Raw genomic sequence first — 27,353 nt, forward strand, 5'->3', positions numbered from 1 at the left:
TCCAGAGCCCGGTCGGGACTGGAGCAGAGACCGAAGACGGGCCGCAGAACACGCTGTGAAAATACTCTGAACTGACTGGGAGTGAAGCGCTACGGTGCCATGGAGACAGAGGGCCAGGTCCGAAGATGAGTTACTGAATGAGGAGGGATTTAGAAATAAAAGCCTCACTTCCCTCTTGTGGTCATAGCATAGGCTATATTTTTGATTTGTAAGTCGCTTCTGAATATAGGTCGCATGGCCAGCCAAACTACTAAAAAAAACGCGACTTATAGTCCGGAAAATACAGTAACCATGGTCTTTCTTCTTTCTCTTTGTCCAGGTTTATTCTAAACCTCCTCTTTCCACTGCAGCTATCACTAACTATTAACACGGCTCTTGTGTATATCATAATACATGTACTGTACATGGTCGTTCATATTTTACCTTCTTCTCTCTGTCCTGATGAGGACACATCCGTTTCATCTCTCGTTTTCGCCAAATGAAGTATCCACCCAGGAATGTCCACACTACCAAGACCTTTAAGACGAAGTATAAAGCTATGGGCCAGATCGGTTGATCTATGACTCGGTTGTAGAATGGATTGTCGTAGGCCTCACTCTCTGCCTCACTGACTGGATTCTTCACCCGACAGCTGAAGTTTACAATCCCTTGAGTCTTCTCATCATTCATGATGATCTTGTTCTTGTCCCCGTCTTCCCACTGTCCATGGTCCTCCCTCCAGCTGAAGGTCAGTGGTCCAACTTCAGAGGTCTGATTATGAAGACAGACCAGTCTGCAGTTGTCCAGTTCAGGGTAATAATAGTCCAGTCGTGTCACATCAGGCTTGGTAACCTCCTTGATGACCTTCACCATGTAGACTTTAGTCTGGGGCTGACTGTTGATCTCCACCGTGTACAGCCCTGTGAAGGCCTCAGTTGTGTTTTTAATCACCAGACCTCCTGTGGTTGTGTTCAGGGTTGTGCGACCAACAAACATGCCGTAATAATCCAACTTATTCTTCACCCATTCAACCACCCGGCGTCCGTTATGTCTCCACACGACGTCACACACCCCATCCGTGTAGAAGGTGATGGTGAACGTACCGCAGGACTCAGGCTTCAGGTTGATGGTGCCACCAAGCTTCACATACACCGGTTCAATCTGGGCCGAGGCGGACTTCAGCCACATGAACAGCAGGAAAGGAAACCATGAAAACACAACCGGTCGCTCCATGTTTACAGATCAGAACAAGATCGATGAAATATCGTCCACGTCTCAGCTGCTCTGAACTCTGATTCTGCTCAGAGGAGGTTTTGTGGTGCAGCAGTTACTTCCTGTCCTGACACCTCCCACTTTAACTCTAACACCACTTTTGTACTATTAAAACTATTCTGTATCAGGTGCATCCAACTCTAAGCTGTAGAAATGTTTCTTCTCCAGCGTTTACTGTCGTCAGCATAAATAGACAACATCCCAGTTTACAGGAGTTACAGTTATCATACAGTATATTACACACTGTGATGTGTGATTGTTTGAACGGGGAGGGACTGAACACAAATGCAGACACAAAAACACATGTGGACGGATACCAAAGATCATTTATTATGAAAAAGAGGCAAATGCAAAAGTTTCTGAACAAAAAAACAAAGTATGTATCAATAAAAACAGTGGTTGGATCTAAGTCACGGACAAAACACACAAAAGGAACTCAAAGGTGTCTCCAAAGAACCAACACAAAAGATGCAAGACAGACGCAGACACATCCAGGTTCTTACAACAGACAATACATGGAATCATGGTCTTTCTTCTTTCTCTTTGTCCAGGTTTATTCTAAACCTCCTCTTTCCACTGCAGCTATCACTAACTATTGTCAAGGCTCCTGCTTGCATTATAATATAGCCTACTGTACATGGTCCTTCATATTTAACTTCTTCTCTCTGTCCTGACGAGGACACATCAGTTTCATCTCTCGTTTTCATACTCTGATGCAGACTCATTATTTGTCAAGATAAGTTAATGCTCACTTTGTTTTTTATATATTAAATCATTAATAAACAATGTTTTTTACAAATTACAATTAGATTATCATCGCTGATAAATAATAGTCATTCATTAGTAAGCTAAATAAGTACTAACTATTCCAACTATTAGCTTCCATCGAAGTATGAAAACTGTGATATTACTGATATTTAGCTGTCACCAACTGATCTAATGACCTGATTATAAACTGTTGATAAACCACAGAAACATCCTGCAACAGCTCTAACTTTTTTATTACATGACATAAAAAAAAAACCCAAAGTGGCAACAGCAACTGCAGCTAAACATCACACTTAACCACCAGTAGCCTACTTAGTTCACCGACATTCACCAGCTGGTGGTTTGTGTGGCAGCAGGAAAACGAGACGTTAAAAATAGTTGGATCTAAGTCACAGACAAAACACACAAAAGGAACTCAAAGGTGTCCCCAAAAAACCAACACAAAAGATGCAAGACAGACGCAGACACATCCAGGTTCTTAGACTGCAGATCACTGTACAACAGACAATACATGGAATCATGGTCTTTCTTCTTTCTCTTTGTCCAGGTTTATTCTAAACCTCCTCTTTCCACTGCAGCTATCACTAACTATTGTCAAGGCTCTTGCTTGTATTACAACACATGTACTGTACTTGGTCCTTCATATTTTACCTTCTTCTCTCTGTCCTGACGAGGACACATCAGTTTCCTGAGGATCTCTTGTTCTCGCCACATAAAGTATCCACTAAGTCCCAAGAATGTCATCACTACCAAGACCTTCAAGGCCAGGTATAAAGCTGTGGGCCAGATTGGTTCATCTAGGATCGGGTAGTAGAATGGATTGTCGTAGGCCTCACTCTCTGCCTCACTGACTGGATTCTCCACGCGACAGCTGAAGGATTCAATCCCTTGAGTCTTCACATCATTGACGATGGGTTTTTCCTTGCCTCCTTGTCTCCAGTCTCCATCGTCCTCCCTCCAGCTGTAGGTGAGTGGTCCAAGTCCAGAGGTCTCGTAATGAAGACAGACCAGTGTGCAGGTCTCCTGTTCAATGAGACAGGCCAGAGGTCTCACGTCCACCATAGGCTTGGTAACCTCCTTGATGAATTCCACCGTGTAGCCTTTAGTCTGGACCTGACTGTTGATCTTCACCGTGTACAGCCCTGTGAAGGACTCGTCAGTGTTTTTAATTTCCAGACCTCCTGTGGTTGTGTCCAGTTTTGTGCGACCAACAAACATGCCGTAATAATCCAACTTATTGTTCACCCATTTAACCACCGGGCGTCCGTTATGTTTCCACACAACGTCACACACCCCATCCGTGTAGAAGGTGATGGTGAACGTACCGCAGGACTCAGGCTTCAGGTTGATGGTGCCACCAAGCTTCACATAAACCAGATCATTCTGGGCCGAGGTGGACTTCAGCCACATGAACAGCAGGAAAGGAAACCATGAAAACACAACCGGTCGCTCCATGTTTACAGATCAGAACAAGATCGATGAAATATCGTCCACGTCTCAGCTGCTCTGAACTCTAATTCTGCTCAGCAGTCGGTTTTGTGGTGCAGCAGTTACTTCCTTTACTGACACTTACTGACTCCTCCCACCTTAACTCTAACACCATCTTTGTACCGTTAAAACTATTCTGTAACAGGTGCATCATATTTAACTTCTTCTCTCTGTCCTGAAGAGGCCTCTCGTTTTCATACTCTGATGCAGACTCATTATTTGTCACGTCAAGTATGCTCACTTTTTGAACTCAAAGGGGTCTCCAAAGAACCCAAAACAAATGAAGACAAAATATGCAATAAAAACAAGAACTAACAGGAACATGGAGTCCACAGGAGGCTGACTGACTGACTACAACATCTTTATCTAGGATTTGGTAGTAGTAGAATGGATTGTAGTGGGGGTCACTCTCTGCCTCACTGACTGGATTCTTCACCCGACAGGAGAAGGTTTTAACCTCTGTATCATTCATGATGATCTTGTCCTTGTCCCCGTCTTCCCACTGTCCATCATCCTCCTTCCAGCTGTAGGTGAGTGGTCCAAATGCAGAGGACTCATCATGAAGACAGACCAGTGTGCAGTTGTCCAGTTCAGGGTAATAATAGTACAGTAGTCCCACCTCAGGCTTGGTAACCTCCTTGATGACCTTCACCATGTAGACTTTAGTCTGGGGCTGACTGTTGATCTCCACCGTGTACAGCCCCGCAAAGGACTCGTCAGTGTTTTTAATCACCAGACCTCCTGTGTTTGTGTTCAGTGTTGTGCGACCATTAAACTTGCCGTAATAATCCAGTTCATTGTTCCACTTCAACCAGATAGCCACCAGGTTACGGTTATGTTTCCACAGTATGTTGTAGAAAGGACCAGAGGACTCACACTTCAGGTTGATGGTGCCACCAAGCTTCACATACACTGGTTCATTCAGGGCCGAGGTGGACTTCAGCCACATGAACAGCAGGAAAGGAAACCATGAAAACACAAGCGGTCGCTCCATGTTTACAGATCAGAACAAGATCGATGAAATATCGTCCACGTCTCAGCTGCTCTCAACTCTGATTCTGCTCAGAGGAGGTTTTGTGGTGCAATAGTTCCTTCCTTTACTGACTCCTCCCACGTTAACTCTAACAGCATCTTTACTATTAAAACTATTCTGTGTCAGGTGCATTCAACTACAAGCTGTAGAAATGAAATGAATAAGAGATAAATTGTTTATCAGACTTTAAAAGTTGCTGCAAATTGTCTGAACATACAGACTGAAGCTGACATTATAATTTTACTACTGAATCTCTCTGATGTTAGAGGCATTATTGAGTCATCTAAAAAGAACAAGAAGCCAGCAACACTCAGTGTCTTTCTGGTTTCGACGGTCAGTGTCGCACTGACGAAGACTGACCGTAGAAATCGGTCTGTGGTAGTTGCCTGTACCAGTGAGGTGTTCAAGACATCAGAAAGACACTGAGTGCTGCTGCTTCTTCTTTTTAAATAGTTTACTAGCCGAGCAACTCCTGTTTCTTTTCTTTTTGAGTGTGCACGCTCTTCCTTCTTTGATTATTGACTCAGCTGTCAACAATTTCAGAAATTTCTGGCCATGTAGTGAAACAGAGTGTGTGTTGGCAGAAATGAACCAGCAATGGACACAGGAAGAAAGAGAAAACCCGACAGAACGGAGGAACAGAGTTGACTTGGAGCCCAGTTAGCAGAGGAGCAGAGAGGACCAAGATGCTGTGTGGATGACTTTTAGGTTTTTTAGTTCTTCATATGCTCTTCCTCTATTCTGTGGAGCCTTTTGGTTTTCACACTATTATTTAAAGATTTGAAGAAGAAGCGGAAAACGAGAACAGTTGCGACTTTAGATGAATTTAAAACACGAACGTCATCACCTCATCTCTCGGTGTGATTCCTTCGTCCTGCTGCGCAATTTGAAATGAAACTCAAGTTTTATTGACTGTTGATGCAATTTTTAGAGAATAAATGAAAAAAAAAACAACAACTTGAATGTGTGTTTGTGTTTCTTCTCCAGCGTTTACTGTCGTCAGCATAAATAGACAACATCCCAGTTTACAGGAGCCACAGATACAGTTATGATTATTTGATTGTACGCTCTGTCATGCAGACACAAAAACACATGGAGATGGATACCAAAGATCATTTATTGTGAAAAAGAGACAAAAGCAAAAGTTTCTGAACAAAGAAACAAAGTATGTATCAATAAAAACAGTCGTTGGATCTAAGTCACGGACAAAACACACAAAAGGAACTCAAAGGTGTCTCCAAAGAACCAACACAAAAGATGCAAGACAGACGCAGACACATCCAAGTTCTTACAACAGAAAATACATGGAATCATGGTCTTTCTTCTTTCTCTTTGTCCAGGTTTATTCTAAACCTCCTCTTTCCACTGCAGCTATCACTAACTATTGACAAGGCTCTTGTGTGCATTATAATACATGTACTGTACATGGTCTTTCATATTTTACCTTCTTCTCTCTGTCCTGATGAGGACACATCCGTTTCATCTCTCGTTTTCGCCAAATGAAGTATCCACCCAGGAATGTCCACACTACCAAGACCTTTAAGACGAAGTATAAAGCTATGGGCCAGATCGGTTGATCTATGACTCGGTTGTAGAATGGATTGTCGTAGGCCTCACTCTCTGCCTCACTGACTGGATTCTTCACCCGACAGCTGAAGTTTACAATCCCTTGAGTCTTCTCATCATTCATGATGATCTTGTTCTTGTCCCCGTCTTCCCACTGTCCATGGTCCTCCCTCCAGCTGAAGGTCAGTGGTCCAACTTCAGAGGTCTGATTATGAAGACAGACCAGTCTGCAGTTGTCCAGTTCAGGGTAATAATAGTCCAGTCGTGTCACATCAGGCTTGGTAACCTCCTTGATGACCGTCACCATGTAGACTTTAGTCTGGACCTGACTGTTGATCTCCACCCAGTACAGCCCTGTGAAGGAGTCGTCGGTGTTTTTAATCACCAGACCTCCTGTGGTTGTGTCCAGTTTTGTGCGACCAACAAACATGCCGTAATAATCCAACTTATTCTTCACCCATTTAACCACCAGGTCACCGTTATGTTTCCACACGATGTTGCTGAAAGGACCAGAGGACTCAGGCTTCAGGTTGATGGTGCCACCAAGCTTCACAAACATCGGTTCATTCTGGGCCGAGGTGGACTTCAGCCACATGAACAGCAGGAAAGGAAACCATGAAAACACAACCGGTCGCTCCATGTTTACAGATCAGCACCAAATCAGTTAAATATCGTCCACGTCTCAGCTGCTCTCAACTCTGTTTGTGCTCAGAGGAGGTTTTGTGGCGCAGCAGTTCCTTCCTGTCCCGACACCTCCCAGCTCAATTCTAACACCATCTTTGTACCGTTAAAACTATTCTGTATCAGGTGCATCCATCTAGAAGCTGTAGAAATGAAATGAAAAATAAATTGTTTGTCAGACTTTAAAAGTTGCTGCAAATTGTTTGAACATACAGACTTTTTCCTTTATTATAATTTTGACACTGAATCTCTTTGATGTTAAGGGGCATTATAGATGTGAAAAATGTCATAAAATAAAAATAGACAAAAATCCATTTTTTGAGAAGAAATTAAATAAATAAAAACACTTGAATGTGTGTTTGTGTCTCTAGCGTTTACTGTCGTCAGCATAAATAGACAACATCCCAGTTTACAGGAGTTACAGTTATCATACAGTATATTACACACTGTGATGTGTGATTGTTTGAACGGGGAGGGACTGAACACAAATGCAGACACAAAAACACATGGGGACGGATACCAAAGATCATTTATTATGAAAAAGAGGCAAATGCAAAAGTTTCTGAACAAAAAAACAAAGTAGCCTATGTATCAATAAAAACAGTGGTTGGATCTAAGTCACGGACAAAACACACAAAAGGAACTCAAAGGTGTTTCCAAAGAACCAACACAAAAGATGCAAGACAGACGTAGACACATCCAGGTTCTTGGAATCATGGTCTTTCTTCTTTCTCTTTGTCCAGGTTTATTCTAAACCTCCTCTGTCCACTGCAGCTATCACTAACTATTGACAAGGCTCTTGCTTGTATTATAATACATATAGCCTACTGTACACGGTCCTTCATATTTAACTTCTTCTCTCTGTCCTGACGAGGACACATCAGTTTCATCTCTCGTTTTCATACTCTGATGCAGACTCATTTGTCAAGTTAAGTTAATGCTCACTTTGTTTTTTATATATTAAATCATTAATAAACAATGTTTTTTACAAATTACAATTAGATTCTAATCGCTGATAAATAATAGTCATTCATTAATAAGCTAAATAAGTACTAACTATTCCAACTATTAGCTTCCATCGAAGTATGAAAACTGTGATATTACTGATATTCAGTTGTTACCAACTGATCTAATGACCTGATTATAAACTGTTGATAAACCACAGAAACATCCTGCAACAGCTCTAACTTTTTTATTACATGACATAAAAAAAAACCCTAAGTGGCAACAGCAACTGCAGCTAAACATCACACTTCACCACCAGTAGCCTACTTAGTTCACCGACATTCACCAGCTGGTGGTTTGTGTGGCGGCAGAAAAACTAGACGTTAAAAATAGTTGGATCTAAGTCACAGACAAAACACACAAAAGGAACTCAAAGGTGTCCCCAAAGAACCCAAAACGAATGAAGACAAAATATGTAATAAAAACAAGAACTTACAGGAACATGGAGTCCACAGGACTCATAACATATACAAGTCGCACCGGTTTATACTGTAAGTCGCATCTATTTTTCAAACATTTAATTAATAGCCGGGTCTCATATAATTGCAGGGGCTTTGTTTACACAAAAGGCCGGCACCAAATAGCCTACTACAGGCTGGGTCAAAAAAAGAAAAAAGAAAAACAACTCCGTCTCCCGGAGAAAACAGACGAGGATATGATAAGAAATTCTTTGTGGACTGTCTGTAAAGACTGAGCCGACCTCTCCTCAGCTTCAGAGAGGGACAGCCCTGCACTGTCGGACCTGGGTCTCTGCTCCGTGTCCAGAGCCCGGTCGGGACCGGAGCAGAGACCGAAGACGGGCCGCAAAACACGCTGTGAAAATACTCTGAACTGACTGGGAGTGAAGCGCTACGGTGCCATGGAGACAGAGGGCCAGGTCCGACAGTGCAGCGAGGAGAACAGCACGTGAGGAAGATGAAGATGAGCTAATGAATGAGGAGGGATTTAGAAATAAAAGCCTCACTTCCCTCTTGTGGTCATAGCATAGGCTATATTTTTGATTTATAAGTCGCTTCTGAATATAGGTCGCATGGCCAGACAAACTACTAAAAAAAACGCAACTTATAGTCCGGAAAATACAGTAACCATGGTCTTTCTTCTTTCTCTTTGTCCAGGTTTATTCTAAACCTCCTCTTTCCACTGCAGCTATCACTAACTATTAACACGGCTCTTGTGTATATTATAATACATGTACTGTACATGGTCTTTCATATTTTACCTTCTTCTCTCTGTCCTGATGAGGACACATCCGTTTCATCTCTCGTTTTCGCCAAATGAAGTATCCACCCAGGAATGTCCACACTACCAAGACCTTTAAGACGAAGTATAAAGCTATGGGCCAGATCGGTTGATCTATGACTCGGTTGTAGAATGGATTGTCGTAGGCCTCACTCTCTGCCTCACTGACTGGATTCTTCACCCGACAGCTGAAGTTTACAATCCCTTGAGTCTTCTCATCATTCATGATGATCTTGTTCTTGTCCCCGTCTTCCCACTGTCCATGGTCCTCCCTCCAGCTGAAGGTCAGTGGTCCAACTTCAGAGGTCTGATTATGAAGACAGACCAGTCTGTAGTTGTCCAGTTCAGGGTAATAATAGTCCAGTCGTGTCACATCAGGCTTGGTAACCTCCTTGATGACCGTCACCATGTAGACTTTAGTCTGGGGCTGACTGTTGATCTCCACCCAGTACAGCCCTGTGAAGGAGTCGTCGGTGTTTTTAATTTCCAGACCTCCTGTGGTTGTGTCCAGTTTTGTGCGACCAACAAACATGCCGTAATAATCCAACTTATTCTTCACCCATTTAACCACCAGGTCACCGTTATGTTTCCACACGATGTTGCTGAAAGGACCAGAGGACTCAGGCTTCAGGTTGATGGTGCCACCAAGCTTCACAAACATCGGTTCATTCTGGGCTGAGACGAACTTCAGCCACATGAACAGCAGGAAAGGAAACCATGAAAACACAACCGGTCGCTCCATGTTTACAGATCAGAACCAAATCGGTTAAATATCATCCACGTCTCTGTTGCTCTCAACTCTGCTTGTGCTCTGAGGAGGTTTTGTGGCACAGCAGTTCCTTCCTGTCCCGACACCTCCCAGCTCAATTCTAACACCATCTTTGTACCGTTAAAACTATTCTGTATCAGGTGCATCCATCTAGAAGCTGTAGAAATGAAATGAAAAATAAATTGTTCGTCAGACTTTAAAAGTTGCTGCAAATTGTTTGAACATACAGACTTTTGCCTTTATTATAATTTTGACACTGAATCTCTTTGATGTTAAGGGGCATTATAGACGTGAAAAATGACAAAAAAAAATAGACAAAAATCAATTTTTAGAGAAGAAATTAAATAAATAAAAACACTTGAATGTGTGTTTGTGTTTCTTCTCCAGCGTTTACTGTCGTCAGCATAAATAGACAACATCCCAGTTTACAGGAGTTACAGTTATCATACAGTATATTACACACTGTGATGTGTGATTGTTTGAACGTGGAGGGACTGAACACAAATGCAGACACAAAAACACATGGGGACGGATACCAAAGATCATTTATTATGAAAAAGAGGCAAATGCAAAAGTTTCTGAACAAAAACACAAAGTATGTATTAATAAAAACAGTCATTGGATCTAAGTCACGGACAAAACACACAAAAGGAACTCAAAGGTGTCTCCAAAGAACCAACACAAAAGATGCAAGACAGACGCAGACACATCCAGGTTCTTACAACAGACAATACATGGAATCATGGTCTTTCTTCTTTCTCTTTGTCCAGGTTTATTCTAAACCTCCTCTTTCCACTCATTTCTTTCATATTTAACTTCTTCTCTCTGTCCTGAAGAGGACACATCAGTTTCATCTCTTGTTTTCATACTCTGATGCAGACTCATTATTTGTCAAGATAAGTTAATGCTCACTTTTTTTAATATCAAATCATTAATAAACAATGTTTTTTACAAATTACAATTAGATTATCATCGCTGATAAATAATAGTCATTCATTAGTAAGCTAAATAAGTACTAACTATTCCAACTATTAGCTTCCATCGAAGTATGAAAACTGTGATATTACTGATATTTAGCTGTCACCAACTGATCTAATGACCTGATTATAAACTGTTGATAAACCACAGAAACATCCTGCAACAGCTCTAACTTTTTTATTACATGACATAAAAAAAACCCCAAAGTGGCAACAGCAACTGCAGCTAAACATCACACTTCACCACCAGTAGCCTACTTAGTTCACCGACATTCACCAGCTGGTGGTTTGTGTGGCGGCAGGAAAACGAGACGTTAAAAATGGTTGGATCTAAGTCACAGACAAAACACACAAAAGGAACTCAAAGGTGTCCCCAAAGAACCAACACAAAAGATGCAAGACAGACGCAGACACATCCAGGTTCTTAGACTGCAGATCACTGTACAACAGACAATACATGGAATCATGGTCTTTCTTCTTTCTCTTTGTCCAGGTTTATTCTAAACCTCCTCTTTCCACTGCAGCTATCACTAACTATTGTCAAGGCTCTTGCTTGTATTACAACACATGTACTGTACTTGGTCCTTCATATTTTACCTTCTTCTCTCTGTCCTGACGAGGACACATCAGTTTCTTGAAGATCTCTCGTTCTCGCCACATAAAGTATCCACTAAGTCCCAAGAATGTCATCACTACCAAGACCTTCAAGGCCAGGTATAAAGCTGTGAGCCAGATCGGTTTATCTAGGATCGGGTAGTAGAATGGATTGTCGTAGGCCTCACTCTCTGCCTCACTGACTGGATTCTCCACGCGACAGCTGAAGGATTCAATCCCTTGAGTCTTCACATCATTGTCAATGGGCTTTTCCTTGCCTCCTTGTTTCCAGTCTCCATCGTCCTCCCTCCAGCTGAAGGTCAGTGGTCCAAATGCAGAGGTCTCATCATGAAGACAGACCAGTGTGCAGGTCTCATGTTCAATGAGACAGGCCAGAGGTCTCACGTCCACCTCAGGCTTGGTAACCTCCTTCATGATCTCCACCATGTAGCCTTTAGTATGGTCCTCACTGTTGATCTCCACCGTGTACAGCCCTGTGAAGGAGTCGTCTGTGTTTTTAATTTCCAGACCTCCTGTGGTTGTGTCCAGTTTTGTGCGACCAACAAACATGCCGTAATAATCCAATTTATTCTTCACCCATTTAACCACCGGGCGTCCGTTATGTTTCCACACGACGTCACACACCCCATCCGTGTAGAAGGTGATGATGAACGTACCGCAGGACTCAGGCTTCAGGTTGATGGTGCCACCAAGCTTCACATAAACCAGATCATTCTGGGCCGAGGTGGACTTCAGCCACATGAACAGCAGGAAAGGAAACCATGAAAACACAAGCGGTCGCTCCATGTTTACAGATCAGAACAAGATCGATGAAATGTTGTCCACGTCTCTGCTGCTCTGAAGTCTGTTTTTGTTCAGAGGAGGTTTTGTGGTGCAGTAGTTCCTTCCTGTCTTGACACCTCCCACTTTAACTCTAACAGCATCTTTACTATTAAAACTATTCTGTGTCAGGTGCATCCAACTACAAGCTGTAGAAATGAAATGAATTAGAGATAAATTGTTTATCAGACTTTAAAAGTTGCTGCAAATTGTCTGAACATACAGACTGAAGCTGACATTATAATTTTACTGCTGAATCTCTCTGATGTTAGAGGCATTATTGAGTCATCTAAAAAGAACAAGAAGCCAGCAACACTCAGTGTCTTTCTGGTTTCGACGGTCAGTCTTCGTCAGTGCGACACTGACCGTCGAAACCGGTCTGTGGTAGTTGCCTGTACCAGTGAGGCATTCAAGACATCAGAAAGACACTGAGTGTTGCTGCTTCTTGTTCTTTTTAAATAGTTTACTAGCCGAGCAACTCCTGTTTCTTCTTTTCTTTTTGAGTATGCGCGCACTTCCTTCTTTGATTATTGACTCAGCTGTCAACAATTTCAGAAATTTCTGGCCAGTAGTGAAACAGAGTGTGTGTGTTGGCAGAAATGAACCAGCGATGGACACAGGAACAAAGAGAAAACCCGACAGGACGGAGGAACAGAGTTGACTTGGAGCCCAGTTAGCAGAGGAGCAGAGAGGACCAAGATGCTGTGTGGATGACTTTTAGGTTTTTTAGTTCTTCATATGCTCTTCCTCTATTCTGTGGAGCCTTTTGGTTTTCACACTATTATTTAAAGCTTTGAAGAAGAAGCAGAAAACAAGAACTGTTGCAACTTTAGTTTCATTTAAAACATGAATATCATCTTATGACTCGGTGTGATTCGTGTGAAATGTTGCAGAAACATGAATCAGATGACAAGCAGCGTCACTCACTGGAAGCACAGACCATTTACCACTGAGTTTTATTGACCGTTCTGAAAAATGTCATTAAATAAAAATAGATAAGAATCAATTTTTAGAGAACAAATAAAAAAAACAACGTGAATGTGTGTTTGTGTTTCTTCTTCAGCGTTTACTGTCGTCAGCATAAATAGACAACATCTCAGTTTACAGGAGCCGCAGATACAGTTATCTTCTATAATATTACACACTGTGATGTGTGATTGTTTGAACGGGGAGGGAATGAACACAAATGCAGACACAAAAACACATGGGGACGGATACCAAAGATCATTTATTGTGAAAAAGAGGCAAATGCAAAAGTTTCTGAACAAAAACACAAAGTATGTATCAATAAAAACAGTTGTTGGATCTAAGTCACGGACAAAACACACAAAAGGAACTCAAAGCTGTCTCCAAAGAACCCAAAACTAATAAACACAAAAGATGCAAGACAAACGTAGACACATCCAGGTTCTTACAACAGACAATACATGGAATCATGGTCTTTCTTCTTTCTCTTTGTCCAGGTTTATTCTAAACCTCCTCTTTCCACTGCAGCTATCACTAACTATTGTCAAGGCTCCTGCTTGTATTACAACACATATACTGTACTTGGTCCTTCATATGTTACCTTCTTCTCTCTGTCCTGACGAGGACACATCAGTTTCCTGAGGATCTCTCGCTTTCGCCACATAAAGTATCCACTAAGTCCCAAGAATGTCATCACTACCAAGACCTTCAAGGCCAGGTATAAAGCTGTGGGCCAGATCGGTTTATCTAGGATCGGGTAGTAGAATGGATTCTCGTGGGGGTCACTCTCTGCCTCACTGACTGGATTCTTCACCCGACAGGTGAAGGTTTTAATCCCTTTAGTCTTCACATCATTGTTGATGGGCATTTCCTTGCCTCCTTGTTTCCAGTCTCCATCGTCCTTCCTCCAGCTGTAGGTGAGTGGTCCAAGTGCAGATGTACCATAATGAAGACAGACCAGTGTGCAGGTCTCCCGTTCAGGAGAACAGGCCAGTGGTTTCACGTCCACCTCAGGCTTGTTAACCTCCTTTATGAACTCCACCATGTAGCCTTTAGACTGGACCTGACTGTTGAGCTCCACCGTGTACAGCCCTGTGAAGGAGTCGTCAGTGTTTTTAACCACCAGACCTCCTGTGGTTGTGTCCAGTGTTGTGTGACCATCAAACATACCGTAATAATCCAGTTCATTGTTCACCCATTCTACCACCAGGTCACCTTTATGTTTCCACAGGATGTTGGTGAAAGGGCCGGAGGTCTCAGGCTTCAGGCGGATGATGCCGTTTACCGCCGTGTAAACCGGTTCATTCTGGGCCGCGGCGGAGCTCAGCACCGCAAATACCAAGAAAGGAAACCACGAAGATACACCCAGTCGCTCCATGTTTACAGATCAGAACAAGATCGATGAAATATCGTCCACATCTCAGCTGCTCTGAACTCTGTTTTTGTTCAGACATTGGTTTTGTGGTGCAGCAGTTAACTTCCTGTCCTGACACTGACTGACACCTCCCACCTAAACTCTAACACCATCTGTACTATTAAAACTATTCTGTATCAGGTGCATCCAACTACAAGCTGTAGAAATGAAATGAATAAGAGATAAATTGTTTGTCAGACTTTAAAAGTTGCTGCAAATTGTTTGAACATACATACTGAATGTCTTTTATAAGACACATTATTGAGTCAGAAACAATTTCAGAAATTTCTGGCCAGTAGTGAAACAGAGTGTGTGTGTTGAAATGACCAAACCAGCGATGGACACAGGAACAAAGAGAAAACCCAACAGGACGGAGGAACAGAGTTGACTTTGAGCCCAGTTAGCAGAGGAGCAGAGAGGACCAAGATGCTGTGTGGATGACTTTTATCTTTACAAGGTTGTAGTCGTAACTTCATGGGAAAATCTAACAATCGTAAGAAAGTTCTTTTAATCCAATCAACTTTTTAAAGTTCTTCATATGCTCTTCCTCTTTTCTCTGGAGCCTCTTGGTCTCCACACCGTTATTTCAAGCTTTGAAGATGAGACAGAGAACATTTCCGTCTTCAGCTTATATACAGTATATATATAGTATATAGGTTTTATGGTGCAGCAGTTCCTTCCTGTCCTGACACTGACTGACACCTCCCACTTCAACTCCTACACCAACTATTCTGTATCAGGTGCATCCAACTCTAAGCTGTAGAAATTAAATGAAAAATAAATTAATTGTTTGTCAGACTTCAAAAGTTGCTGCAAATTGTTTGAAGATACAGACTTTTGCCTTTATTATAATTTTACCACTGAATCTCTCTGATGTTATAGGCATTATTGAGTCAGCTGTCAACAATTTCAGAAATTTCTGGCCAGTAGTGAAACAGAGTGTGTGTTGGCAGAAATGAACCAGCGATGGACACAGAAACAAAGAGAAAACCCAACAGGACGGAGGAACAGAGTTGACTTGGAGCCCAGTTAGCAGAGGAGCAGAAAGGACCAAGATGCTGTGTGGATGACTTTTAGGTTTTTTAGTTCTTCATATGCTCTTCCTCTATTCTGTGTGCATCAGAGGACAAATTCAGCATCACTCACTGGAAGCACAGACCATTTACCACTGAGTTTTATTGACTGTTCTGAAAAATGTCATTAAATAAAAATAGATAAGACAACTTGAATGTGTGTTTGTGTTTCTTCTCAAGCGTTTACTGTCGTCAGCATAAATAGACAACATCCCAGTTTACAGGAGTTACAGATACAGTTGTGATTATTTGATTGTACGTTCTGTCATGCAGACACAAAAACACACGGAGATGGATACCAAAGATCATTTATTGTGAAAAAGAGACAAAAGCTAAAGTTTCTGAACAAAGAAACTAAGTATGTATCAATAAAAACAGTGGTTGGATCTAAGTCACGGACAAAACAGGAAAACTCAAAGGTGTCTCCAAAGAACCCAAAACTAATTAACACAAAAGATGCAAGACAGAGGCAGACACATCCAGGTTCTTAGGCCGCGTTCAGACTGCAGGCAAATCTGATTCAAATCGGATTCCTTCTCATATCTGATTTTTAGGGCTGACTGTCCACACTGTTTTTAGCAAGTGTCCAAATCGCATTTGGCTCTGTTCAGACTGGGCCACATTATTGACTCATCTGACAGGTTGCTGTAGCAACGAAGTCGGAGCGGAGGCTACGCAGTATGTGACAGGCGATGCCTCGCGGACGCGGCGGCTGCAGCACCGGGCAGATCAGCTGCAGCACGGTGATCTGCCCGGTGCCGCCGCCGCACGACCCCGCTAGTTTCAACCTCAGCCCGCCTGGTGTGTGTGTACGTGTACCAGAGACTGGTGTGTGTGTGTGTGTGTGTGCGTGTGCAGCCACAGAGACGGGAAACTCCAGCACCCCAGAGCTGGAGCGCGCCGTCGCCGTCACTCCTGTCGCCGACAACACGGTAGTTTGCATAAAATAAAAGTAATAAGAAGGAAATTGATATTTAACTGGAGCTCACGGGACCATACGGGACCTGTAACACAGTGACGGCGCCGCGGAGAGTGACGTCACGGACAGTCAGAACCGATCTGGGTGTTTGGAGCTGTTCAGACTGAGACGCATCTGTCCAAATGCGATCTGAAACTACCTCCTGGAGGTGGTTTCGATCCGTTTTGCAAAAATCGGATTTCATGTGATTTGGGACTGTTCAGACTTAAAAAGAGCCATCCAGTTCCAATCTGGATGGGCTAAAAATCGGATTTTGGCTGGCAGTCTGAACGCGGCCTAAGACTGCAGATCACTGTACAACAGACAATACATGGAATCATGGTCTTTCTTCTTTCTCTTTGTCCAGGTTTATTCTAAACCTCCTCTTTCCACTGCAGCTATCACTAACTATTGTCAAGGCTCTTGCTTGTATTACAAAACATATACTGTACATGGTCCTTCATATTTTACCTTCTTCTCTCTGTCCTGACGAGGACACATCAGTTTCTTGAGGATCTCTTGTTCTCGCCACATAAAGTATCCACTAAGTCCCAAGAACAACACTACCAAGACCTTCAAGTCCAGGTATAAGACTATGGCCCAGATCGGTTTATCTATGAAGAATGGATTGTAGCGGGGGTCACTCTCTGCCTCACTGACTGGATTCTTCACCCGACAGCTGAAGGTTTCAATCCCTTGAGTCTTCACATCATTGTTGATGAGTTTTTCCCTGCCTCCTTGTCTCCAGTCTCCATCGTCCTCCCTCCAGCTGTAGGTGAGTGGTCCAAATGCAGAGGTCTCATCATGAAAACAGACCAGTGTGCAGTTCTGCTTTTCAAGGGAACAGGCCTGTGGTTTCACGTCCACCTCAGGCTTGGTAACCTCCTTGATGAACTCCACTATGTAGCCTTTAGTCTGGGGCTGACTGTTGATTTCCACCGTGTACAGCCCTGTGAAGGACTCGTTGGTGTTTGTAATTTCCAGATGCCCTGTCGTTGTGTCCAGTGTTGTGCGTCCAACAAACATGCCGTAATAATCCAGTTCATTGTTCACCCATTCTACCACCAGGTCACCTTTATGCTTCCACAGGATGTTGTTGATTGGGCCGGGTGAGTCAGGCTTCAGGCGGATGATGCCGTTTACCGCCGTGTAAACTGGTTCATTCTGGGCCGAGGCGGAGCGCAGCACCGCAAATACCAAGAAAGGAAACCACGAAGATACACCCGGTCGCTCCATGTTTACAGATCAGATGAAATATCGATGAAATATCGTCCACATCTCAGCTGCTCTGAACCCTGTTTTTGTTCAGACATTGGTTTTGTGGTGAAGCAGTTAACTTCCTGTCCTGACACTGACTGACACCTCCCACCTTAACTCTAACACCATCTGTACTATTAAAACTATTCTGTAACAGGTGCATCCATCTCTAAGCTGTAGAAATGAAATGAATAAGAGATAAATTGTTTGTCAGACTTTAAAAGTTGCTGCAAATTGTTTGAACATACAGACTTTTGCCTTTATTATAATTTTACCACTGAATCTCTCAGATTTTAAGGCATTATTGAGTCAGCAACAATTTCAGAAATTTCTGGCCAGTAATGAAACAGAGTGTGTGTTGGCAGAAATGACCAAACCAGCGAAGGACGGAGGAACAGAGTTGACTTTGAGCCCAGTTAGCAGAGGAGCAGAAAGGACCAAGATGCTGTGTGGATGACTTTTAACTTTACAAGGTTGTAGTCGTAACTTGATGGGGAAATCTAACAATTGTAAGAAAATTCTTTTAATCCAATCAACTTTTTAAAGTTCTTCATATGCTCTTCCTCTTTTCTCTGGAGCCTCTTGGTCTCCACACCGTTATTTCAAGCTTTGAAGATGAGACAGAGAACATTTCCGTCTTCAGCTTATATACAGTATATATATAGTATATAGGTTTTATGGTGCAGCAGTTCCTTCCTGTCCTGTCACTGACTGACACCTCCCACCTTAACTCTAACACCAACTATTCTGTATCAGGTGCATCCAACTCTAAGCTGTAGAAATTAAACGAAAAATAAATTAATTGTTTATCAGACTTTAAAAGTTGCTGCAAATTGTTTGAACATACAGACTTTTGCCTTTATTATAATTTTACCACTGAATCTCTCTGATGTTATAGGCATTACTGACTCAGCTGTCAACAATTTCAGAAATTTCTGGCCAGTAGTGAAACAGAGTGTGTGTGTGTTGGCAGAAATGAACCAGCGATGGACACGGGAACAAAGAGAAAACCCAACAGAACGGAGGAACAGAGTTGACTTGGAGCCCAGTTAGCAGAGGAGCAGAAAGGACCAAGATGCTGTGTGGATGACTTTTAGGTTTTTTAGTTCTTCATATGCTCTTCCTCTATTCTGTGGAGCCTTTTGGTTTTCACACTATTATTTAAAGCTTTGAAGAAGAAGCAGAGAACGAGAACTGTTGCAACTTTAGATTAATTTAAAACGTGAACGTCATCTCATGACTCTGTGTGATTCCTTCGTCCTGCTGCGCAGTTTGAAATGAAACTCAAATGTTGCAGAAACATGAATCGGAGCACAAATTCGGCATCACTCACTGGAAGCACAGAGCATTTACCACTGAGTTTTATTGACTGTTCTGAAAAATGTCATGAAATAAAAATAGATAAGAATCCATTTTTAGAGAATAAATGAAAAAAAACAACTTGAATGTGTGTTAGTGTTTCTTCTTCAGCGTTTACTGTCGTCAGCATAAATAGACAACATCCCAGTTTACAGGAGTTACAGTTATCATACAGTATATTACACACTGTGATGTGTGATTGTTTGAATGGGGAGGGACTGAACACAAATGCAGACACAAAAACACATGGGGACGGATACCAAAGATCATTTATTGTGAAAAAGAGGCAAATGCAAAAGTCTCTGAACAAAAACACAAAGTATGTATCAATAAAAACAGTCACTGGATCTAAGTCACGGACAAAACAGGAAAAAAAGGAACTCAAAGGTGTCTCCAAAGAACCAACACAAAAGATGCAAGACAGACGCAGACACATCCAGGTTCTTACAACAGAAAATACATGGAATCATGGTCTTTCTTCTTTCTCTTTGTCCAGGTTTATTCTAAACCTCCTCTTTCCACTGCAGCTATCACTAACTATTGTCAAGGCTCTTGCTTGTATTACAACACATATACTGTACTTGGTCCTTCATATGTTACCTTCTTCTCTCTGTCCTGACGAGGACACATCAGTTTCCTGAGGATCTCTCGTTTTCGCCACATAAAGTATCCACTAAGTCCCAAGAATGTCATCACTACCAAGACCTTCAAGGCCAGGTATAAAGCTGTGAGCCAGATCGGTTTATGTAGGGTCGGGTAGTAGAATGGATTGTCGCGGAGGACACTCTCTGCCAAACTGACTGGATTCTTCACCCGACAGCTGAAGGTTTTAATCCCTTTAGTCTTCACATCATTGACGATGGACATATCCTTGTCTCCTTGTCTCCAGTCTCCATCGTCCTCCCTCCAGCTGAAGGTTAGTGGTCCAAGTGCAGCGGTGTCGTAATGAAGACAGACCAGTTTGCAGTCCTTATCTGCATGTGAACAGGCCAGTGGCTTCACGTCCACCTCAGGCTTGGTAACCTCCTTGATGAACTCCACCGTGTAGCCTTTAGACTGGACCTGACTGTTGATTTCCACCGTGTACGGCCCTGTGAAGTTCTCATTTGTGTTTTTAATTTCCAGATGCCCAGTGGCTGTGTTCAGGGTCGTGTGACCAACAAACATACCGTAATAATCCAGTTCATTGTTCACCCATTCAACCACCAGGTCACCTTTATGCTTCCACAGGATGTTGTTGATTGGGCCGGGTGAGTCAGGCTTCAGGCTGATGATGCCGTTTACCTTCGTGTAAACCGGTTCATTCTGGGCCACGGCGGAGCTCAGCACCGCAAATACCAAGAAAGGAAACCACGAAGATACACCCAGTCGCTCCATGTTTACAGATCAGAACAGGATCAATGAAATATCGTCCACGTCTCTGCTGCTCTGAACTCTGTTTTTGTTCAGACATTGGTTTTGTGGTGAAGCAGTTAACTTCCTGTCCTGACACTGACTGACTCCTCCCACCTTAACTCTAACACCATCTTTACTATTAAAACTATTCTGTAACAGGTGCATCCAACTACAAGCTGTAGAAATGAAATGAATAAGAGATAAATTGTTTGTCAAAACGTAGAGACTGAAGCTGACATGATAATTTTACGACTGAATCTCTCAGATTTTAAGGCATTATCGAGTCATCTGTCAACAATTTCAGAAATTTCTGGTCAGTGGTGAAACGGTGTGTGTGTTGGCAGAAATGACCAAACCAGCGAAGGACGGAGGAACAGAGTTGACTTTGAGCCCAGTTAGCAGAGGAGCAGAAAGGACCAAGATGCTGTGTGGATGACTTTTATCTTTACAAGGTTGTAGTCGTAACTTGATGGGAAAATCTAACAATTGTGAGAAAATTATTTTAATCCAATCAACTTTTTAAAGTACTTCATGCTCTTCCTCTTTTCTCTGGAGCCTCTTGGTCTCCACACCGTTATTTCAAGCTTTGAGGAAGAGACAGAGAACATTTCCGTCTTCAGCTTATATATATATATATATATATATATATATATATATATATATATATATATATAGTATATAGGTTTTATGGTGCAGCAGTTCCTTCCTGTCCTGACACTGACTGACACCTCCCACCTCAACTCTAACACCAACTATTCTGTATCAGGTGCATCCAACTCTAAGCTGTAGAAATTAAACGAAAAATAAATGAATTGTTTATCAGACTTCAAAAGTTGCTGCAAATTGTTTGAACATACAGACTTTTGCCTTTATTATAATTTTACCACTGAATCTCTCTGATGTTATAGGCATTACTGACTCAGCTGTCAACAATTTCAGAAATTTCTGGCCAGTAGTGAAACAGAGTGTGTGTTGGCAGAAAAAATGAACCAGCGATGGACACAGGAACAAAGAGAAAACCCGACAGGACGGAGGAACAGAGTTGACTTGGAGCAGAGGAGCAGAAAGGACCAAGATGCTGTGTGGATGACTTTTAGGTTTTTTAGTTCTTCCTCTTCTCTGTGGAGCTTTTTGGTTTTCACACTATTATTTAAAGCTTTGAAGAATTAGCAGAGAACGAGAACTGTTGCGACTTTAGATTCATTTAAAACGTGAACGTGATTCCTTCGTCCTGCTGTGCAGTTTGAAATAAAACTCAAATGTTGCAGAAACATGCATCAGAGGACAAATTCAGCATCACTCACTGGAAGCACAGACCATTTACCACTGAGTTTTATTGACTGTTCTGAAAAAGTGTCATTAAATAAAAATACGGTAGATAAGAATCCATTTTTAGATAATAAATTACCAAAAAAAACAACAACGTGAATGTGTGTTTGTGTTTCTTCTCCAGCGTTTACTGTCGTCAGCATAAATAGACAACATCCCAGTTTACAGGAGTTACAGATACAGTTGTTTACACTGTACAAAACCCCCGTAGGCTACCACCATATTATAAAACATCTGAGACAACAGTTACACCAACAATATGAAACAAATATACTTTTCTTTATTATTTCAACAGTTCACATCCAGAGTGAATCCACGTCACATCGGTGTTGAAGGCACAGGAGGCAGAACGACGACATCATCCTCTCCGTTCGGGTGGAGGGAGTTGGTTCGATTGATTATTGATCCATGATTTCACCATTTCATTGTTCATTAGTGTGTAAACAGAACGTTTTCTGTCCATCGATGGTCTACTTCCTGTCCAGGTGGGTCGTAAACTAGTCTACTTGCCAACCATGAGTACCCGGAAATGTTGAGTACCCCAAAGTTTTATGTTAGAAATAGATAGTATGGGTCCCCAGTATTCAGAAACTGCCGGATGCTAACTTATATATATTGGGCAATTAGCATAATTGACATAATTAGAATAAATTAGCATAATTGCCTATATGGGCAATATTTCAACAAAATTGACTTGGCTGATCTGGGCAATATTAGTGTGGTTTTAGGGGTTATTGATGATGCTGAATCCATTTCTGACACTTTTAAAATTCAAAATGGCTGTCTAAATCGGAAGTGACCAGATTTTGAAATCCATCAAAATCGGCCCACTGGCCACTGGTTAAAATCTGGTCACTTCCGGTTTAGACAGCCATTTATTTTGAATTTTGAAAATGTCAGAAATGGATTCAGCATCATCAGTAACCCCTAAAACCACTCCAATAGGACGAATCGCCTTGTTGTTTACAACTACTTCTGGGTAGAAAACCAGCATTCGAACAATAGTGACGGTGTTTGTAAAGTCTATAAAACCAATGATTGGACAAACATTACTATTTACGTGTGCACATTTTTGTAATTAGTCATGGTTATCATAGATTAGCCGGGCTAACGGTTAGCTAGCTGTTTAACTTTAATAACTCAGTGACTCAATAAACGCTCCATGAAAAAATATTTTCTCCAGCGGATATCTGAGTTCCAACATGACTGAGCTAACTGGAGTAGTTTCATGTCGTGTCCCACAACGGGAGGGTTTTAACAGCTGACGTCCTGCTGTTAGCTTAGCTACCGCCGTTAGCTTAGCTACCGTCAGCTGTCCCTGTCAGCTGAGCCACTGATGCTTTCTAGACACCGTGATTCCCCCAAACTGAATAAATACCACACATAGCAACACAAAACACACACACAGAAATAGTAATGTTTCTTCAATAATTTCTGATTTGTCTAAACGCTGATAGGGCGTGAAAAATATGATATATATAGCTAAACTCTCGTTCGTTACTATTGATCTCATTCAAATTACGTGCTGGTTTTCTACCCGGAAGTAGAATGTAAACAACAAGGCGATTCGGTCTATATTGCAATTTTGTTGAAATATTGCCCATATAGGCAATTATGCTAATTTATGCTAATTGTGTCTGTTATGCTAATTGCCCAATATATATAAGTTAGCATCCGGCAGTTTCTGAATACTGGGGACCCATACTATATATTTCTAACATAAAACTTTGGGGTACTCAACATTTCCAGGTTCACTATGGGCTGGCAAGTCGACTATCCTGTCCAGGTGGGTCGTAAACACCTGAGACTGAGTTACTCCACTGTCTGTTAATCCTCTTCTTCACCCAACGACGTAATCTTCCTCACAACATGGACAGGAAGTGATGTCTCGAGTGAGTTCGATAACAAACAGAAACTCGTAGATTCAAGTCCTACAGATGATGATGATGATGACGATTGTTCCCATGACGACAGCGCTGGCTTTTTGAGATCAGACACAAAAATAAACTCTGGTCCTCGAGACGTTAACGCCGCTTTGATTTTTATTTTGTGTTTGTTGGAGTTTCCAGCTCCAACCGTCGTCGTCGTCGTTGTGTGTTTCCTGGTCAACTGTCCGTCACACGTTTGGCCCCGCCCCCCCCTTTTTTTTTCAAAATTAAAGGCACAGACGCCATGGCAACAGCGACGGCATCCAGGAGGATTAACTGATTAAAGTTAAAGGCGTGTCCGTCGGTCAGCTCCGTCTGTGAAACCGACCACGTCACAGTTCATGGAGGTTCAGAGCTGCTTCCTGTTCGTTAAAGGGACAGTTCACAGTTTAGAGGCCGTCAGGCTTCATTTGTGTGTGTTTGTTTTCCATTTGTCGTCTTCATACAACAGAGCCTGAAGTCAGAGAGACAAGAGGACGAGATGATGAAGATGATGTGTCACTGCCTACACTCCATCTGCTGCTGCTGCTGTGTTAATGGTTTTGTACGGAGCTATATTAGCGTCAAAAGTTTTGTACTAACAAAGTCTACAAAAAAGTTTTTTGGTTTTGGTTTTAGGTTAAAGGGATAGTTCAACATTTTGACAAATTGTCCCATTGCCATAATCCCTATAGTCATAGCAGTAGGTTCGTTACCTTTAATTGTCGGTGCAAGCTGTTTTTAGACCGGCGGAGCAGAGCTGTGAGCTGCTCAAAGCTACGCTACGGAGGCTCATTATGGGATTTCTTGGTTTCCCTCATCATCAAACTCATCAAATACACAATCCAACAACTCCACAACGCTCTGGTGGACAAGTTGTGACCTGCACATTCACCACGCTAACACAACGTTACCACACAGAGTTGTTTCAGAGGGAAATTCAGAGACTGCTTGATGAAAAACTGTCCCTGAAGGCAACACGCATCAGCTATAGCAATTATGGCAATAGGCCAATTTGCCAAAATGTTGAACTATCCCTTTAAATATAATTATGATCCACCCTGCTAATTCTTTTGAATAAATTTTTTTTTTTCCATTTTCACTTTCATATGTTTTGATATTTGGGATCATATTTCTTTTAGTTGCATGTTTTATCTTTTCAGATTCAGATCTTTCTCTTTTTACAGTTTCAGATCTTTCTTTTGCAGAAATGGACCTGATATAGTAGCTCGCTCCGTAGTATTGGTAATTCAGCTGATTTCTTAATGAAGCTGTTTTCATTCCTTTGTCTTTCTCTTCCTGTCGTGTTCACCTCAGTCACCTTCAGCTCATCTGTTCTGCTGAAAATCTTGACTTTTCTCACCACGATATCGTTGGACAAAAGGTCCAAACAGAAACCAGAGAGAAGAAGGAGGAGGAGGAGGAGGAGTCGAGCTTCTCTGGGACGTTTCACTCCTTCTCTCATTTTCCATGACTGGAAATAATTCAATCATTTTCAAAGTTTTTCAGGAATGTGTGGAAACGCTGTCTGGAGACGAGCTTATTTCTTGTCAAAATGTCTCATTTCTAGTCAAAACTAATCTCTTTCCACTTTAAATAAGACTCATCACCTAAAAATGAACTTGTTTTTAGATCATTTTCACTTGTTTCAAACTAATTTTCACTTGAAATAAGTAGAAAAATCTGCCAGTGAAAGGAGGTTTTTTTGTGCTTGTAATAAGAAAGAAAAACTTGCTCCACTGTCAGATTTTTCTACTTATTTCAAATGAAAATAGACTTGAAATAAGTAAAAAGTGTCTAAAAACAAGCTACTTTTTTATGTATAACTATGTATGTATATGTATAAATATACATATTTTAGGTATAATGAGATTAGTTTTGACTAGAAATAAGACAAATATTCTTGGTAAGATTTTGAGTTTTTGCAGTGATCAGAGACAAAGAGACTTGTGTTTGGTTTCATTTCAATGTGGATGTCTCGACTGTTGATGAGTCTTAATCTCGTCTGTCCTGTCTGTCTTTTCCTGCTCTGACATCAAATTGAGCTTCAACACTGTACAGAAATGTGTGTGTGTATCTGTAAATCTGTGTGTGTGTGTGTGTGTGTGTATCACCTTGCTCTCCAGCACTCGGCCTCGGCTCGGGCTGCTCAGCTCCTCCAGAGTTTCTGCTGCCGGCGTGTTGAGCGTCTCGGGCAGCAGCAGGCCGAGGCAGCCGGCCGACAGTCCGCTCAGACAGAACACGGTGAAGGGCATGGAGGTGTGGAGCGCCCGCTGCAACACACACACACACACACACACACACACACACACACACACACACACACACTGACATCAGAGAGGCCTTCGACAGTCTTGTGCATTCCTCTATTTTCATTTAGTTTGTCAGTTTGCTTTTTTATTTCAGTTTAGTTTTAGTGAGTTCAACAAGTGATGAATCAGTTTTAGTTTAGTTTTTATTTTAGAGGAATTGACTAGTTTTTATGTAGTTTTTTATTTAGTCTTAGTTGTAGTTTTTATTTAGTTTTAGTCTTAGTTGTAGTTTTTATTTAGTCTTAGTTGTAGTTTTTATTTAGTCTTAGTCTTAGTTGTAGTTTTTATTTAGTCTTAGTTGTAGTTTTTATTTAGTTTTAGTCTTAGTTGTAGTTTTTATTTAGTCTTAGTTGTAGTTTTTATTTAGTCTTAGTCTTAGTTGTAGTTTTTATTTAGTCTTAGTTGTAGTTTTTATTTAGTTTTAGTCTTAGTTGTAGTTTTTATTTAGTCTTAGTTGTAGTTTTTATTTAGTTTTAGTTGTAGTTTTTATTTAGTCTTAGTTGTAGTTTTTATTTAGTCTTAGTTGTAGTTTTTATTTAGTCTTAGTTGTAGTTTTTATTGAGTTGTAGTTTTTATTTAGTCTTAGTTGTAGTTTTTATTCAGTCTTAGTTGTAGTTTTTATTTAGTCTTAGTTGTAGTTTTTATTCAGTCTTAGTTGTAGTTTTTATTTAGTCTTAGTTGTAGTTTTTATTCAGTCTTAGTTGTAGTTTTTATTTAGTCTTAGTTGTAGTTTTTATTTAGTCTTAGTTGTAGTTTTTATTTAGTCTTAGTCTTAGTTGTAGTTTTTATTTAGTCTTAGTTGTAGTTTTTATTTAGTTTTAGTCTTAGTTGTAGTTTTTATTTAGTCTTAGTTGTAGTTTTTATTTAGTCTTAGTCTTAGTTGTAGTTTTTATTTAGTCTTAGTTGTAGTTTTTATTTAGTTTTAGTCTTAGTTGTAGTTTTTATTTAGTCTTAGTTGTAGTTTTTATTTAGTTTTAGTTGTAGTTTTTATTTAGTCTTAGTTGTAGTTTTTATTTAGTCTTAGTTGTAGTTTTTATTTAGTCTTAGTTGTAGTTTTTATTGAGTTGTAGTTTTTATTTAGTCTTAGTTGTAGTTTTTATTCAGTCTTAGTTGTAGTTTTTATTTAGTCTTAGTTGTAGTTTTTATTCAGTCTTAGTTGTAGTTTTTATTTA

At 41.2% G+C, this 27,353-nt stretch overlaps 4 protein-coding genes across 4 annotated transcripts in view; all 4 read right to left on the reverse strand.

Annotated features, from left to right (window-relative positions):
- Positions 1 to 2,587: 2,587 nt before the first annotated feature.
- LOC146973001 (uncharacterized) lies at positions 2,588 to 6,701 on the reverse strand. Its single transcript, XM_085799127.1, has 3 exons — positions 5,985 to 6,701; positions 3,860 to 4,444; positions 2,588 to 3,417 (listed from the first exon to the last, which is right to left on the reverse strand). The coding sequence occupies exons 1-3, from the start codon at positions 6,699 to 6,701 to the stop codon at positions 2,632 to 2,634; spliced, it is 2,088 nt and encodes a 695-aa protein (XP_085655253.1). The 3' UTR covers positions 2,588 to 2,631.
- Positions 6,702 to 13,739: 7,038 nt separating this feature from the next.
- On the reverse strand, positions 13,740 to 17,858 carry LOC146973002 (uncharacterized). The gene is made up of 2 exons (XM_085799128.1): positions 17,094 to 17,858; positions 13,740 to 14,561 (listed from the first exon to the last, which is right to left on the reverse strand). The coding sequence occupies exons 1-2, from the start codon at positions 17,856 to 17,858 to the stop codon at positions 13,740 to 13,742; spliced, it is 1,587 nt and encodes a 528-aa protein (XP_085655254.1).
- Positions 17,859 to 19,797: 1,939 nt separating this feature from the next.
- Positions 19,798 to 20,615, reverse strand: LOC146973003 (uncharacterized). The gene has a single exon (XM_085799063.1). The coding sequence runs from the start codon at positions 20,613 to 20,615 to the stop codon at positions 19,800 to 19,802; it is 816 nt and encodes a 271-aa protein (XP_085655189.1). The 3' UTR covers positions 19,798 to 19,799.
- A 3,501-nt stretch (positions 20,616 to 24,116) lies between these two features.
- Positions 24,117 to 27,353, reverse strand: part of slc22a15 (solute carrier family 22 member 15) — a 31,879-nt gene continuing 28,642 nt past the window's right edge. Inside the window, exons 12-13 of the mRNA XM_085799211.1 lie at positions 25,984 to 26,142; positions 24,117 to 24,344 (exon numbers count right to left, since the gene is read on the reverse strand). Of these exons, the coding sequence (XP_085655337.1) occupies positions 24,297 to 24,344; positions 25,984 to 26,142 (207 nt within the window). The 3' untranslated portion in view covers positions 24,117 to 24,296. The remainder of the gene's footprint in view (positions 24,345 to 25,983; positions 26,143 to 27,353) is intronic.

This window comes from Trachurus japonicus, chromosome 15, assembly GCF_045865225.1.
Source record: "Trachurus japonicus isolate A0001 chromosome 15, Traja_1.0".
NCBI lineage: Eukaryota > Metazoa > Chordata > Actinopteri > Carangiformes > Carangidae > Trachurus > Trachurus japonicus.

Coding starts and splice junctions, on each gene's coding strand:
- LOC146973003 (XM_085799063.1), bottom strand. CDS start 20,615: ATGGAGCGACTGGGTGTATCTTCGTGGTTTCCTTTCTTGGTATTTGCG.
- LOC146973002 (XM_085799128.1), bottom strand. CDS start 17,858: ATGGAGCGACCGGGTGTATCTTCGTGGTTTCCTTTCTTGGTATTTGCG. Junction 14,562..17,093: donor GTCAGGACAGAGAGAAGAAG/GTAAAATATGAA, acceptor TTGTTCTGATCT/GTAAACATGGAGCGACTGGG.
- LOC146973001 (XM_085799127.1), bottom strand. CDS start 6,701: ATGTGGCTGAAGTCCACCTCGGCCCAGAATGAACCGATGTTTGTGAAG. Junction 4,445..5,984: donor ATCAGGACAGAGAGAAGAAG/GTAAAATATGAA, acceptor ATGTGGCTGAAG/TCCACCTCGGCCCTGAATGA. Junction 3,418..3,859: donor TCCTAGATAAAGATGTTGTA/GTCAGTCAGTCA, acceptor ATGTGGCTGAAG/TCCACCTCGGCCCAGAATGA.